Source organism: Helianthus annuus, chromosome 5 (genome assembly GCF_002127325.2).
Source record: "Helianthus annuus cultivar XRQ/B chromosome 5, HanXRQr2.0-SUNRISE, whole genome shotgun sequence".
NCBI lineage: Eukaryota > Viridiplantae > Streptophyta > Magnoliopsida > Asterales > Asteraceae > Helianthus > Helianthus annuus.
Window position 1 is genome coordinate 172,649,343 of NC_035437.2, and position 15,545 is coordinate 172,664,887.

At 36.4% G+C, this 15,545-nt stretch overlaps 1 protein-coding gene across 1 annotated transcript; it reads left to right on the top strand.

Annotated features, from left to right (window-relative positions):
* The first annotated feature begins 1,926 nt into the window (after window positions 1–1,926).
* LOC110942187 (peroxisome biogenesis protein 5) lies at window positions 1,927–12,443 on the top strand. The gene is made up of 15 exons (XM_022183932.2): window positions 1,927–2,218; window positions 3,785–3,913; window positions 4,506–4,635; window positions 4,715–4,908; window positions 5,462–5,710; window positions 5,812–5,934; window positions 6,836–6,994; window positions 7,096–7,289; window positions 8,189–8,435; window positions 8,536–8,620; window positions 9,130–9,239; window positions 9,798–10,022; window positions 10,822–10,887; window positions 11,645–11,739; window positions 12,188–12,443. Exons 1-15 carry the CDS (start codon window positions 2,102–2,104, stop codon window positions 12,264–12,266), a joined length of 2,202 nt encoding a protein of 733 aa, XP_022039624.1. The 5' UTR covers window positions 1,927–2,101; the 3' UTR covers window positions 12,267–12,443.
* Window positions 12,444–15,545: the final 3,102 nt, after the last annotated feature.

Consider the following 15,545-nt stretch of genomic DNA (forward strand, 5'->3'; position numbering starts at 1 on the left):
GACCTTACGAATTTCTGGCAATGCCATCCATGCCTCTATCATGTCTAAGGACACTCCAAAAATATGAAAAACAACTAAGAATAGAGGATCTACTGGGTCTAAACCAACCAACTTTAACTTCTCAGAACATTCAAGAATTGTTGGCCATTTTTTACCTTTAATTAAATACTATAGAGCCTTTTGCATATCAAGTGTTAAATCATCATGGCTGATAGATGATGATTTTGAGGATTTTGCCCTTTTGTTTGGATTAGGCTCGGGGGGTAGGCTCATGAGTAGGCTCAGAACTATGCTCAGGAGTAGGCTCAAAAGTGTCGGCATCATCTTCTGTGTCATGAAAACAGGTGTCCAAAATCAAAAGTGATCAAACACGATGACAAGAAGATCCAATCCCTGATGTTGTTTGGGTTGAGGTCCACTTGCAATTCCCAGTGACAGTATTACCATCAAATAATTTTGCACAAAGTTCTGGAAAAAGGCAATGGAACTGTTTTCAATGATGCAGCCTTCGGATGCCCCTAAACCCAAAGTAAAAAAATGTTATAAGCTTTTGTTTATAGGTAGATGTTAAAAAATTATATAAATGAACATACCTTCTTAAATTATTCTCATTCCTCGTTCGTTAAGGTAAAAATATTTGTTTGAGCGTTGTATATGTTGCCAGTTTTGTTTTTCAAATACATCCAACCTAACTTTAAGATTATTATAGGCATTTTTCATTTGATTTTTAGTCAAATCCAAGCCAAATTTTCCTTAAGAACTCTTCTTAACTTATTTCATGAGTTTTTATGCAAACTCAATCCTTTTTTACCCATCATGTTTATACTTCAATGTAAGTCTCTAATAAGCATTTTAGATGCTTAGTTGACCATTGTTGTTTCACTCCCATTTCTATTAATCAACAAACAAACAACATAATAGGCACAAATCAATTAAGCATATTCAAACCAAGTGCTAAATTCAAACAAGAAGGTCCATATTCAAACAAGAAATTCTAATAAGCATTTTATAGTAATGCACATATAAATCAAAGAATAAAAAAAACGCTACTAATGAATAACATCTAAATCAAAGAATCAAAAATTCTTATAAGCATTTTATAACAATGAACATCTAAATCAAAGAATCAAAAAAATTCTACTAATGAATAACATCTAAATGAAAGAATCAAAAATTATAATAAGCATTTTATAACAATGAACATGGTAGAAAAAAAATTCAGAAAACAAACACTACCTAATGAACATGTAGAAGTAATGAAAAAATAATTAGAAATCAAACCTGTGAATGGGGGTTGTGAAGGAGGACGACGGGGGGAGGGTGGCGGCTGTGAGGAAGGACGACCGGGGGGGGGGGGGTGACGACTGTGAGGGATGACGACGGGGTGAGGGGTGGCGATTGTGAGGGAAGATGACAGAGGAGGGAGCCGGTAATGAAGGTGGTCGACGGTCGGGAGTGTGGTCAACAGTGAATAGAGAGACGAAGGAGAGGGTGCTAAGGTTTCATGTTTGTGTTTGGATATTAGGACAAGAAGATGTTAGAAGAAGCCATCCCACATTTACAGCAAAAGAGAATGCTAGGGTGAAGAAGACTAGAAAACTAGTCAATGGTGGTCCTCCATAGATTCACTTATATAAGCCGCGGCTAAAGTTGCAAAAATAAAAGCTTAAATACCACTTATAAATAATCCAAGGAACATGACGGAGATAGGAACCACTGAAGATACTAAAGAATTTAAAATTGAATATATAAAAGAAAAAAATTTACAATTTGGTAAAAAACTAGAGATGGGTAGTTGGGTAAGGGTACTAGGGTCGGTAGGGATGTGTTTTTATTCAATTTTTTAACACATTATTATAATAAAATTATTATTATTATTATTATTATTATTATTATTATTATTATTATTATTATTATTATTATTATTATTATTATTATTATTATTATTATTATTATTATATAGAATTGTTTTTTCTTGGAAAGAAGAACGCCCCAAATAATCTATCTGCTACCATTCTCCATCTATCCATCTTTCTACTCCCTATATTCATCAATCGATTGCTGCCCAACCCCAATTCAATCCACGATCAATTCTTAATCGATGGCGATGAGGGACTTAGTGACCGGCGGGGCAGCATGCGCTGTGCCCGGTTCTTCCTCTTCGTCAAACCCTCTCGGTGCTCTTGCAAACGCCCTTATTGGCTCTTCATCTCAAAAGGTACTTTCTTTCTTCCTTTCAATCGTCAACTTACAACAAATAGTTATGTACTTATTGACGGTTATTATCTGTAGTTCATCTGTTTTATAAAAAAAACCCTAATTTGGAAACTGGGGTTTGGTTTTTTGATTGTGTGTTAGCTTGAAGGTTATTGATAAAGCATAATTGAGTTGGGTTTATTGATTTATGTGCTTGTTTTAAATCTTATATACTTATATTGAAGTTCTAGTGTTATGGAGTTGACTAAGGCGCAGAGGGTGAGGACTAAGGCGCAAAGGGTGAGGACTAAGGCGCAGAGGGTGAGGACTAAGGCGCAGAGGGTGAGGACTAAGGCGCAAAGGGTGAGCCTTGGGCCTAAGCGCAAGGCGGTTAAAAAACGAGGGCTTTTTTAAGCGATGCGCGTAGTATAAAGATACCGTGTTTAGGGGTTTTGGCTTGTTTAGGAGTTAGGACTAGTTTAGGCTGTTTTAGGTTGATTACAGGTTTGTTTTGGGCTCGTATAATTGTTCATGGACCATGTTCAGAGTTCACAAGAAATTGATATATGCGGATAAGTTTGGTCAGTGGGGAAGCTTGAGATTTCCGACCGGGGGGCGGAAGTCACCGGACCTAAAAATTTCTATAAAACCGGGGGGTCGAAAACGTATACATCCTTGGTTTTAAAATGCGCGCATAATGCGTGATGCGCCCGATGCGCTAATGAGAGCGCATCGCAACAGCTGATGCGACGCGTTTACGTGATGCGAGAATATTGCGCGCATTTTGCATAATGCGCTCATCGCATAATGCGCTCTGATGCACGCAACATTGTTTCTTATGCTTTTTTTCCAGATTTTATGAACTGTCTTCGGTTTTTTCTATAATTAACATCTTAGTATGCTTGATTTGGACCAAAAAACACAACTCTTACCTTCTAATTACGTCAGTTGTTTTACTTTAAGTATGTTTTTATAAGTTTTTATGTATAAATAATTTTTAACTATTTTTTTTATAAAGAACGCATCACATACGTGATGCGCTCGCATCGCGCATCACGCATCGCGCATCAGATTTTTGGACTAAACGCATCGGAGCGCATCACGCAGTTTAAAACCAAGTATACACCCAAAAATTTCTATACGAAAACTACATACTCTCCGCTACTGAGCGAAAAGTTCGGGGGGTCGGCCGCCCATTCCCGCCCCTTAAAAGCTTCGCCCATGAGTTTGGTGGTTACCAATTTATTTTCTATTATTAAAGAATCCTACAGAAGTTTTGAAGCAAATCTGGTAGTCTTGATAACCCTTTTTCTGAAACGAAGATGATTTACAAATGGTCTTTATATTCTGTTAGAAATGCACATTTTTTTGTATGGTGAAGTCGTGTGTCGATTCCATATTTCCGTTACAGTTTTATCAACCTAGTTTGGTTAACATCTTACTTCCGATCATGGATCGTAATATGAAGGAAGTGGTAACATCAAACATGTACGATTTGATCAGCTAGCATGTTAGACAACCACAGTATCTTAGATACAATTTTTTTTTTTTTTTTTTTTTTTTTTTTTTTTTTTTTTGTTGCAAGCAGGAAAGGTTGCAGGAGATTCCTACATCATCACTTAATCCTTCTGGCAATAATCTTTACCCGGGAGTCGTAGATCCTATGTCAGCACTTCCTGGTTCAGAGTTGGAACATCCTCTGCATCAACAAAACAAGGTTTTTATTTTGTATCATTTAACTATTAATAGTAGGGGTGTAAACGAGCCGAGCTGAGCCCGAGCTCTACTGGGCTCGAGCTCGGCTCGTCATGTTTTTATGAAGCTCGAGCTTGGCTCGGTTCGAGCCTACTTATTTGAGCTCGAACTCGGCTCGCGAGTAAAACCCCAAGCTCGAGCTCGGCTCGACTCGACTCGAGCTATTTTGAGAACAACCTCAAACGAGCTAAAAACTCGACTCGAACTCGCTTCAATATCGCTTAAACGAGACAAAGCTCGGCCCGAGCTCGGCTCGACAATGTTATCATCACTATTATTATATTATATATAAACGAAATAAATTTTTGTTCGGGCTCGTTTAGGCTCGCGAGTCTAAACGAGCTTTGTATTTCAGGCTCGAGCTCGGGCTCGATAACTAAGCGAGCTCTATTTCAGGCTCGAGCTCGGGTTCGGGCTCGTTAAAGCTCGGCTTATTCGAGCTTTTAACCGAGTCGATAACGAGTAGCTCTCGAGCCTCTGGGCTTGTTTACACCCCTAATTAATAGATAGTTATTTATTCATATATATCTATTCATTTATTCTCTCTATGTCAGGGCTCAGAGTTCCTTAACGGTTTCCACGCTGCAAACGACAACCGACTTGGCGAAGTTTGGGACGGAATACAAAATCCTCAGGTTCCTCATTTCCCTCCAGGGCAACCACAACTTCAACCCGAGTTAAACGGTAAAGTTCAAATTTTTTAAATATAATGCTTTGGGGATTTTTAATTTTTAATTTTTTTTTATGATTTCTTGTGATCCAGGTCCACCTCAACGAGTATTATCAAGCTTTTTGCATTCGTTTGTTAATAGCAGTCATGGTGGAGTTCCTTTTGGTCCCACTCAACTTCCCGTATTAGGGTTGTCTGAAGGGGACAAACGTTGCATACGTGATCGTAGTAGCATTATGGCTAGACATATATTTGCTGACCGAAGTGAGGATTTCATCAATGGCCAGGTTTCTTTCTCAAATTACAAATCAAACCTTTTTTTTTTTTTTTTTTTTTAACAAATAAACTTGTTTTGTACTACAATGCACGTAAAAACTTATCTTCGGTAACATTTATTTTAGAGTTAAATGCCATTTTAGTCCCTGTGGTTTGGGCCATTTTGCCAGTTTAGTCCAAAGGTTTCATTTTTAACCTGTGGGTCTAAAAAGGTTTCACAGTTGCCATTTTAGTCCACTTGGTTAACTTTATCCATTTTTTCTGTTAACGAGAAGGCCAATTCGCTTATTTTGTATGTAATTCTGTTAACTAAAAGGGCAATTCATCCATATAAAATGACCGAATTGGCCTTCTCGTTAACAGAAAAAATGGATGAAGTTAACCCAGTGGACTAAAATAGCAACTGTGAAACCTTTTTGGACCCACAGGTTAAAAATGAAACCTTTGGACTAAACTGGCAAAATGACCCAAACCACAGGGACTAAAATGGCATTTAACTCTTTATTTTAGGACTTAGGCTTTTTTTGTTTTACTTTCCAACTGACTATATATATACGTATTCAGGTGAATGCTCTGTTATCTTCGTTAGAAATCGACAATCAGGGTATGGCTCGGGGCCCGATGCCTGGAAGATACCCCGAGCTGGAACAATATTGGGGTGAGTCTCAAGCCATGCCACCTAGACCGCACGGTCCAGATGGTTGGGCTGATGAATTTTCCCAACAAAGATTAGGTCAAGCTGACCCTAATGCGTGGGCCCTATCCTTTGAACGTCAACATGGCGCTGGTGGTTGGGCTTCTGAATTTGAACACGTGAGGATATATCATACTCTTTATTTCAGTACATCGATGGTTACGGACTTACGGCAGTACAACTTATTATTTATATTAACATGATGGTGCGTTGATTTCAGGAGCAACGTCAGATGACGTCTGTCGATCGAATGGCTGGTACAAATATTCCGTCTTTGGCTGCTATGGAGCAGACTCGTATGCTAGCACACACCTTAGCTCAGAACAACAACCCTAAATTTCAGGTTAAACGTTAATTTTATAAAGAGTAAACTGCCATTTTGGTCCCTGAGGTTTGGTCACTTTTGCCACTTTAGTCCAAAACTCAAACCTTTTGCATCTGGGTCCCTGTGGTTTCAGTTTTATTGCCATTTTGGTCCAAAAATGAAAATCGGGTCATATTTGTCTTATGAGTTAAATGCCATTTTAGTCCCTGTGGTTTGGGCCATTTTGCTAGTTTAGTCCAAAGGTTTCATTTTTAACCTGTGGGTCCAAAAAGGTTTCACAGTTGCCATTTTAGTCCACTGGGTTAACTTCATCCATTTTTTTTGTTAACGAGAAGGCCAATTCGGTCATTTTATATGGCTGAATTGCCCTTTTAGTTAACAGAATTACATACAAAATGACCAAATTGGCCTTCTCGTTAACAGAAAAAATGGATGAAGTTAACCAAGTGGACTAAAATGGCAACTGTGAAACCTTTTTGTCCCACATGTTAAAAATGAAACCTTTGGACTAAACTGGCAAAATGACACAAACCACAAGGACTAAAATGGCATTTAACTCTAAAATCCTGCTATTTTGTCATTTTCCTCAAGGGCAAATCAGGTCATATTTGTCTTATAAAATATGGTATTTATTTATCAAAAAAAGAAATGATCATTTTGCCCCTGCGGAAAAGGACAAATTTGCAGGATTTTATGACAAATATGATCTGATTTCATTTTTGGACCAAAATGGCAATAAAACTGAAACCACAGGGACCCAGATGCAAAAAGTTTGAGTTTTGGACTAAAGTGGCAAAAGTGACCAAACCACAGGGACCAAAATGGCAGTTTACTCTTTTATAAACTTTGTTATTACGTTCTTGCTTTTTAAGGGCCGGTGTGAACTTATTTGTTGACGCTGTTATTTGGTAATACGCAGAACTCAAAGTTCCTTCAGTTTGTTTCCAAGATGAGTCGTGGGGAGTTGACTATTGAGGATAACCAGGTCAAACCCGCAAGTGGTGACTGGGCAAATGAATTTCAACAACAATATAATGCAGGCCCGTCTAATTGGGCCGATCAGTTTGCACATGAACAGGTAAGTAGAGCTTTCCGGGCCCACCTTTTAATCTTATTTTCCCGACACACGTACTTAGGTCATATAGTTAGTTAGTTACTAATGAATAATTGTGTTGTTAGGTATCTACGGCTCCTGATAGGTGGGCAGATGATTTTGCTAATGAACGTGTGCATCACGGTCCCGTAGATGAACAGTGGGTCAATGAGTTTTCGAAGTTGGAAGTCAATGATTGGGCCGATGAATTTGGGCGCCAGGTTGGCGAAGGGATTCTCGGAGATGATACTGCTGATAACTGGGCTAGTGCGTATGATGAGTAAGTTTATCGTTCCCAATTACATCAGTTATCCTTATTTGTATGGTGGCTTTCGTTAATTGATGTTTTTTTTTGGGGGGGGGGTATGAACCGAATGACGATCAAAACCGGGGAAAATGTTAGACAAAAACACTAATTTTTAACACGGTGATTACGTGACGTAAAATGTTGGCGAAATCGAATTTATACCCGCAACTTTATTAAGTTTAGGGGTAGAAACGTAAACTGGTAAAAGAAATAGAAAAAAGCATAGAATGATTAAACTATAAGGGCTCCAAGGGAAAGTTTACACTAAAAGACAAACTAGTCATTATTCATCACAATGTTTCAAATTGACATATATAGATAATTACAGTTGTAATTAAAAAAAAGAGTTAATTGCCATTTTAGTCCCTGTGGTTCGGGCCATTTTGCCAGTTTAGTCCAAAGGTTTCATTTTTAACACCTGGATCCAAAAAGGTTTCATCGTTGCCATTTTGGTCCAACTGACTTAACTCCATCCATATCTGTTAAAGCTGCCAAGGGCATTTTTGTCAGATATGGATGGAGTTAAGTCAGTTGGACCAAAATGAAATGACAAAAATGCCCTTGCCAGCTTTAACAGATATGGATGGAGTTAAGTCAGTTGGACCAAAATGGCAACGATGAAACCTTTTTGGATCCAGATGTTAAAAATGAAACCTTTGGACTAAACTGGCAAAATGGCCCAAACCACAGGGACTAAAATGGCAATTTACTCTAAAAAAATTTAAATGCTTTTTAATATATCAAAAAGATTTGGGTAAAAATAAAGTTTATTATGAGAGACTGGTCAAAGCAAAGTCAATGAAGATGAGCTCACGATCTTGTAGGAAGTTAGCGAATTGTTTGTAAATTAATATAATGAGTAAATTTTGTAGGTACGTAAATGAGCAAACTGTTTTGAAGCAGAAATCCGACAGTTCAAGGGGAGTTTACGTGTTCTCTGATTTGAACCCTTACGTGGGTCATCCTGAACCTTTGAAAGAAGGTCAAGAACTGTTCCGGAAAGGTCTTTTAAGTGAAGCGGTTCTTGCTTTAGAAGCTGAAGTTTTGAAGAACCCTGATAACGCTGAAGGTTGGAGATTACTCGGTGTAGCACATGCTGAAAATGACGATGATCAACAGGTATTAATAGTCTTATATTTAATTATTTATCGTTATTAAACTCTAATTTTGCAGAATTGATTTGAACTTATTATGATATGTACAACACTGTTATCGCCAGGCAATTGCATCGATGATGCGCGCACACGAAGCCGACCCGACAAACTTGGAAGTACTTCTTGCGCTTGGAGTGAGCCACACGAACGGTATATTTCAACTTCGGTTTAGATTTATGTTTTCCCGTGTTTTAGAGTAAAATGCCATTTTCGTTCCTGAGGTTTGACCAGTTTTGCGACTTTCGTCCAAAGGTTTGTTTTTCCTCATCCGGATCCAAAAGGTTTGAAATCTTCCCATATTCATCCGGTTCGTTAACTCCATCCATTATTTTCCGCTAAGTCAGGGGTATTTTCGTCTTTTTTCGCCTTTTTTGAATACTTGTACATTATGCTAAATGCTTGTACATAAAGTGAAAAAAGACTGAATTACCCTTTAAGTTAACAAAAAAGACGAAAATACCGCTGACTTAACGGAGAAAAATGGATGGAGCTTACAAGCCTGATGAAAATGGCAAGATTTCAAACCTTTTGGATACTGATGCGAAAAAACAAACCTTTGGACGAAAGTCGCAAAACTGGCCAAACTTCAGGGACGAAATTGACATTTTACTCTTCGTTTTACTATCAAAAAGTTTTCTGACATCTTTTAATTTATACAGAATTGGAGCAACAAGCCGCGTTAAAATATTTGTATAGTTGGCTGCGCAACCACCCTGTGTACGGGAAAATTGCGCCTCCGGAACTCTCGGATTCTCTTTACTATGCTGATGTGAGTGTTCTTTAATATCATATATGTAATGGTATAATATAGGTTTAATTGGGGTGCAAACGAGCCGAGCCCGAGCTCGACCAGGCTCGAGCTCGTTTAACATATGAAAGCTCGAGCTCGAGCTCGGCTCGATTTGAGCCTTGTTTCTAAAGCTCGAGCTCGGCTCGGGCTCGACTCGTTTAGTATTTATTAATTAATTTTTATTAATTATAATTATTGTTATACATATAATTTAGTTATTTTTTTATATTTATATAAATGGTAAATATTATTATGTAAACATATGTTTAATATATTAATTAAAAATGTATAAAAAGAAAGCTCGTTAAGGCTCGCGAGCCGGCTCGAGCTCGGTAAGCGAAGCTCGGGCTCGGGCTCGTTTACTAAACGAGCTTGTTTTTAGGCTCGGGCTCGAGCTCGTTTAAGCTTGGCTCGTTCGAGCTTTTTTTTCGAGCCGAGCTCGAGTAGCTCACGAGTAGCTCGGCTCGTTTGCACCCCTAGGTTTAAACAAGTTATATTCGTTCAAATTTAGTTATTATTTGTTATGGTTCTTTACAGGTTGCTAGAACTTTTAACGAGGCAGCGCAAATGTCACCCGAGGATGCAGATGTACACATAGTTCTAGGTGTTTTATATAATCTTTCAAGAGAATATGATAGAGCAATTGAATCGTTTCAAACAGCTTTAAAACTCAAGCCACGAGATTATTCGTTATGGAATAAACTTGGGGCCACACAAGCAAATAGCGTTCAGAGTGCTGATGCAATATATGCATACCAACATGTAAGTACCTTTTCAGTTTTTTTTTTTTTTTTTTTTTTTTCTTGATTATTTAATGTTACATAATCACTTTCAATAAACACCCCCTTAGACGATGAATAACAAAAGGTAAATTGGATTTAAATAATTCCAACTTTCTTAATTTGGCCGATAATAATCCCAACTCAGTTATTGGCCGAGAATAATCCGAACTAGTCCACTTTTGGCCGATAATAGTCCGTCGTTAAAAATAGCTTAACGGAGTTAAGCTTTTTTTCCGAATTACAAACCGATGTTTTATGGATTTTGATCAGAACGAAGATACGAGTCGATTTATGTAAAACTTATCTCGAAACGGTGCTTCAAACGGCTTGTTTTTTGTTTAATTTGAAGTTTAAACACCCGAATTGAAGCACCGTCTTCGTCGTTTGAGGCAGTATTTCGAGGTAAATTTTACATCAATCAACTCGTATCCTCGTTCTATTCAAAAACCCTAAAATATCGGTTTGTAATTCGGAAAAAAACTTAACTCCGTTAAGCTATATTCAACGCAGACTATTATCGGCCAAAAGTGGATCAGTTCGGATTATTATCGGCCAAAAGTGGATCAGTTCGGATTATTAACGGCCAATAACTGAGTTGAGATTATTATCGGCCAAATTGAGAAAGTCGAGATTATTTAAATCCAATTTGCCATTACAAAATCATTTTGATATTGCATATAATAGAAGTGTGGCCACAAAAATGATAAACCGGTGTTATATGGTATCTTATTATATGTATGCCAAATAATTTCTGATTTAGTTTAATTGTTGTTATGTAGGCATTGGATTTGAAGCCGAATTATGTTCGCGCGTGGGCAAACATGGGCATTAGTTACGCAAATCAGGTCATCTTTCTTTCTATTTTTATGCTTGCTAAGTGAAGTTTAAAGTTTCATTAGAAGCGAAAAAACGTACAACAATTTGTTGTAAATTTGTTTCTGCCGCGCTCACTGGCTGCAAACGAACCAAACGTTCGGCGAACAGTTCGTGAACCGTTCGGCGGGAAGTTTGTTTGTGTTCGTTCGTTTATTAAACAAACAAACACGAACAAGAAATTTAGTTCGTTTAGTTAAATGAACAAACATGAACGGAGGTCGTGTTCGTTCGTTTATGTTCGTGAACGTTCGGTAACGTGTTCGTTAGTGTTCGATAGTTCATTAGTGTTTTTAATTTTTGTATTTATTTAAATATTTCAAAATTGCGATAAATTAAATATCTAATAAGTGTCAGCATATTATATATTCTGTTTATGAACGATTGTTTGTGTTCGTCTGTTTCTATTTGTGCTCATTTGTGTCGTGAACATTATTTTGTGCTCATTTGTGTTCGTCAGCCCGTTCATTTTTATCCGTCGTCTAAAATTAACAAACAAACACAAACGAACACGAACAAGTTCATTTCCTTAACAAACGGACACGAACATAGAATCTCGTTTGATAAGTGTTCGTGAACAGTTCGCGAACACATATATTTCTTAACAAACGAACACGAACAAGGTCTTGTTCGTGTTCGTTTGGTTCGTTTGCAGCCCTAGCGCTCAGTTTGCCAATTACTTTAATGATAGGGAATGAATTTAATTTTTAAAACAATTTAATATTACAGGGTATGTATGAGGACTCAATTCGTTACTATGTGCGTGCGCTAGCAATGAATCCAAAGGCAGATAACGCGTGGCAATATTTAAGAATTTCGTTAAGGTGAATTATAATTTACACTTGTAAATCGAAACTTTAACCGCTAATAAATATGGATTCGTTTGTTAGGTAGAGAATGCTCTACATTAATCCAGAAGTGTGAGAAGTGTGTTATAACACTATATATAACACTATATAACACCATATAAACACCGTGTAACACTATGTAACACCATATAACACTATGTAGCACTATATAACACTATATAACAAAATATTTTGTCTGATAGCATGTCTATGATAGATGTATAGTGTTATATATTGTTATATAGTGTTATATAGTGTTACATAGTGTTATATGGTGTTATATGGTGTTACATAGTGTTATACGGTGTTTATATGGTGTTATATAGTGTTATATATAGTGTTATAATACACTTCTCACACTTTTGAATTAATGTACACTATCCCTACCCTCGTTTGTTATACCTAAAAATAACTTCGTTTGCAGCTGTGCTTCGAGGGAGGATATGATGGCGGCTTGTGATTCGCGAAATCTTGATGTTCTTCAGAAAGAATTCCCATTGTAAATTTTGATGTTTAGATCAAGTGTGGGGATCATTTTATGATATGAGATTTGCAGGTGGTTTATATGTTATACTTACTATCTATAGGTTGGTTTACATAAAGATATAATGAGTCTGTATTGAATATTGATCCTAAATAATGATGTTTTGTAACAAATAAATGCAAAGTGTTTTATCTTACTCAAGTGATCACATAATTATAAACCCTAGCTTTACTTTTTATTGTTGTAGCACAATACAATAATTAAGTATATATTGTTTTAAAGAGGGATTCCGAAGGGAGAAGATCATAAATATGTTTTTTTTTTTTTTTTTTTTTTTTTTTGGTCATTGGATAAGTGTTTACTTTTATAGATAGAAAGACTTATGCAAAAAACTTTACTTAGAGCACCCACAAGGTGCTCATGTGGTTCGGATGTAGCGGAACCAAGAGGTGGGGGGCGGAGTTGTTGTGGAGGAAGTCCGACGGTGGCGTCCGGATGGTGGGACCCCATCACTCACATACGCGTAATATACATACGTGGGTTGAATGATGTTTTGAATGTAGCGGTTCTTCTGGTAGCAATCGAAAACATGGCACTTTCTTGATTTACTAAGAATATTTCACTCAGTGGTGAGTAAAGGCTTTATAATGTTAGTGATGAAGATAAGCTTTTATAGACGACCCACGTTTATGGTTGACAAATTTGTTGATTCGGGATATCATTGTATGGCATTATTGATTTGTTAGACGTCGTTGGAAACGTCACACTCAACATGTTTCCCGAATGATGGTATAGTAGAGTATGAATACTTACAAGTGTTTAGATCTTGATCTTCATATCTTGAACATTGGGAAAATGGTATATTGTTGATGCTTAAACCGTCGACGCTCAACCCTCCCACCTTCAAACCCTCCTCCAGCACTCTATCGTGGCCCACCTTCAATATATCCTCCAAAACTCTACCGCGCCCCATCTTTAAACCCTCCTCCAATAGAGGTCTACTATCCTCAACACACTTTGGATTCGATTGTGGAAGAGTCAAACTTGGTATATGATTATACCTTTGCTTAACTACGATTTGGTGGAATAAGAATTGTGGAAGGTCATTGTCCTCCAGCGGTAAACACTCCTCCTCCTCCAATGTCAAACCCTCTTATGACAATAGATGTCCCAAATTGGGCCGGAGGGTATGAAACCAACGACGGGGCGAACCTAGGTTGGATGAAGAAATGGCTTATCCATCTGACAACTCCAGTTACCGATACGAGAGTTTGGGCGTGCGTGATAGTATTCGTGACTGTTCATCGCATGATTCTCTCTTTGGTTATCAAATAATGTTTTATGTAGTTTATGTAATGTTTTCATTTTAATTTTAATTTTAATTTATGTAGTGTTATATCAGGATTTAATTATGTTTTATTAGGGTTTAATTATGGTTTATTAAGGGTTAATTTTAATTTATGTAATGTTTTATTATGATTTTTGTAATGTTGTTCTAATTGTATTTTTTTTAGTATCTATTTTTATTAGGAATTGTCTTGCAGCAGCCAATTCTTCTGTGGAAAGGAACAAATCATGATCACAAATACGAGGAGGTATGCAGATATCTGGTAAGTTATTCGGTTAGCCATTCCACTCCTATACCTCTAAATCATGATCACAATTATTTGCAAGTGGTGTGGGCAAACAATGAAAGTGATAGGAGGCTAATAAGGTACCAAGGTCAACATATGGACTTGACTTTATTGCTTTTAGTTTTAGGGATTTTGGTTTCTACTAATTATTACCACTTTCATCTTTTTGTAGTGTTGAAGTTTCAAATGAGAAGATATCGATTTATGATCTGTTGTTTTATTGGTTGCAATCCTATGATTAAATAGGTTATTCTTTTATTGTAGCTGAAAAAAATCGTTGTTTAATAGAATGTGGTATGTAAAATTTCTAAAAACTACTCGTGTTTTTACACGGGTTTTACATCTAATTTAAAATAAAAAAAGTGATGACTGAAAGATGATTGGGTTGCGGTTAAAACTAGTACACCCATAATGTGGTGTAGTTAAAAAAAGTGATATGGTAATGTACATGATACTGATATGGCAAACACTTTATAACGTGATGGTTAAAAGTTATTAACCCATAATATATAGCCTTAGTGAGTGTCCATTTCCGATATTAATACGCGTTTACTTTTGCAACCATGTTATATTCATGCCATCCTAGGCCCCAATGTTTGTTTTTTCATGTCTTGTATCCGTTCACTTTGGAGTTGACTTTCTTCATTTTGATGTGCATTTAACCAAACTTCAATTCATTAATTTCAATAATGTGATCTCATTTATTGTTTCTTTCCACGAGTTAAATCAAGAGAGACTACACATCATAGACATGAATATAGCTATGTTCGTATATCATTTATAAAACGAATAATAATATATGAAAACTTGATATGCGAATAAAGAAGATAGGGTATTAAAAAGATCAGGTATAACTAAAAAAATAGTAAAGTGTTGGTATGCTTTAACAATTTTAAAAACAGTAGATATACAATTTTTATCTTTAATTTTATTATCTTTTCCGGGTCACTCTCTGGTGCATTATCACCCTTACATATTAATATTAAATAATAATTTTCTTTATATATGTTATTAGATATATATATATATATATATATATATATATATATATATAGGATTGATCGAGTTCATTTCAGAACTCTAAATATGTAAAAAAACTTTCAGAATTTCTAATAAATAATCTTTTTATTTTTATACTAACTTACAAACCTGTGTATTATGCGGGTTGAATATTTAAAAAATGCAAATCATAAATTGGTATATATCATCAGTGAAATGACTTATTACATAAGATGTGAAACAAAAAGAAAGGTTAAACTTTCAGCTCTCTCTCTCTATATACTTTTCTAAGTTTTCACTTCTCTTTTAAGTGACTATAATCCATCTTATGATATACGTAGGGCTGTAAACGAACCGAACGTTCAGCGAACAGTTCGTGAACCGTTCGGCGGGAAGTTCGTTTATGTTCGTTCGATAAGCTTAACGAACGAACACGAACAAAAAATTTCGTTCGATAAGCTTAACGAACGAACACGAACAAAGGTCTCGTTCGTTCGACTGCGTTCGTGAACGTTCGGTAATATGATCGTTTATGTTCGTTCGTGTTCGTTCGTTTATGTCCGTTCATGTTCGGTTTTTTATGTTTATTTTTCTAAAACTTTTTAATGTTTTATTAATTTTTTACTTTCCCCATATGTATTATTTCTCTCTCTCTCTGGCCCTCT

What these genes read in the sequence shown, in the direction of transcription:
- LOC110942187 (XM_022183932.2), top strand. Translation starts at nt 2,102, where the DNA reads ATGGCGATGAGGGACTTAGTGACCGGCGGGGCAGCATGCGCTGTGCCC. An exon ending in CTCTGCATCAACAAAACAAG is followed by an intron (nt 3,914 to 4,505) that starts GTTTTTATTTTG and finishes TCTCTATGTCAG; the next exon opens with GGCTCAGAGTTCCTTAACGG. An exon ending in ATCAGTTTGCACATGAACAG is followed by an intron (nt 6,995 to 7,095) that starts GTAAGTAGAGCT and finishes TTGTGTTGTTAG; the next exon opens with GTATCTACGGCTCCTGATAG.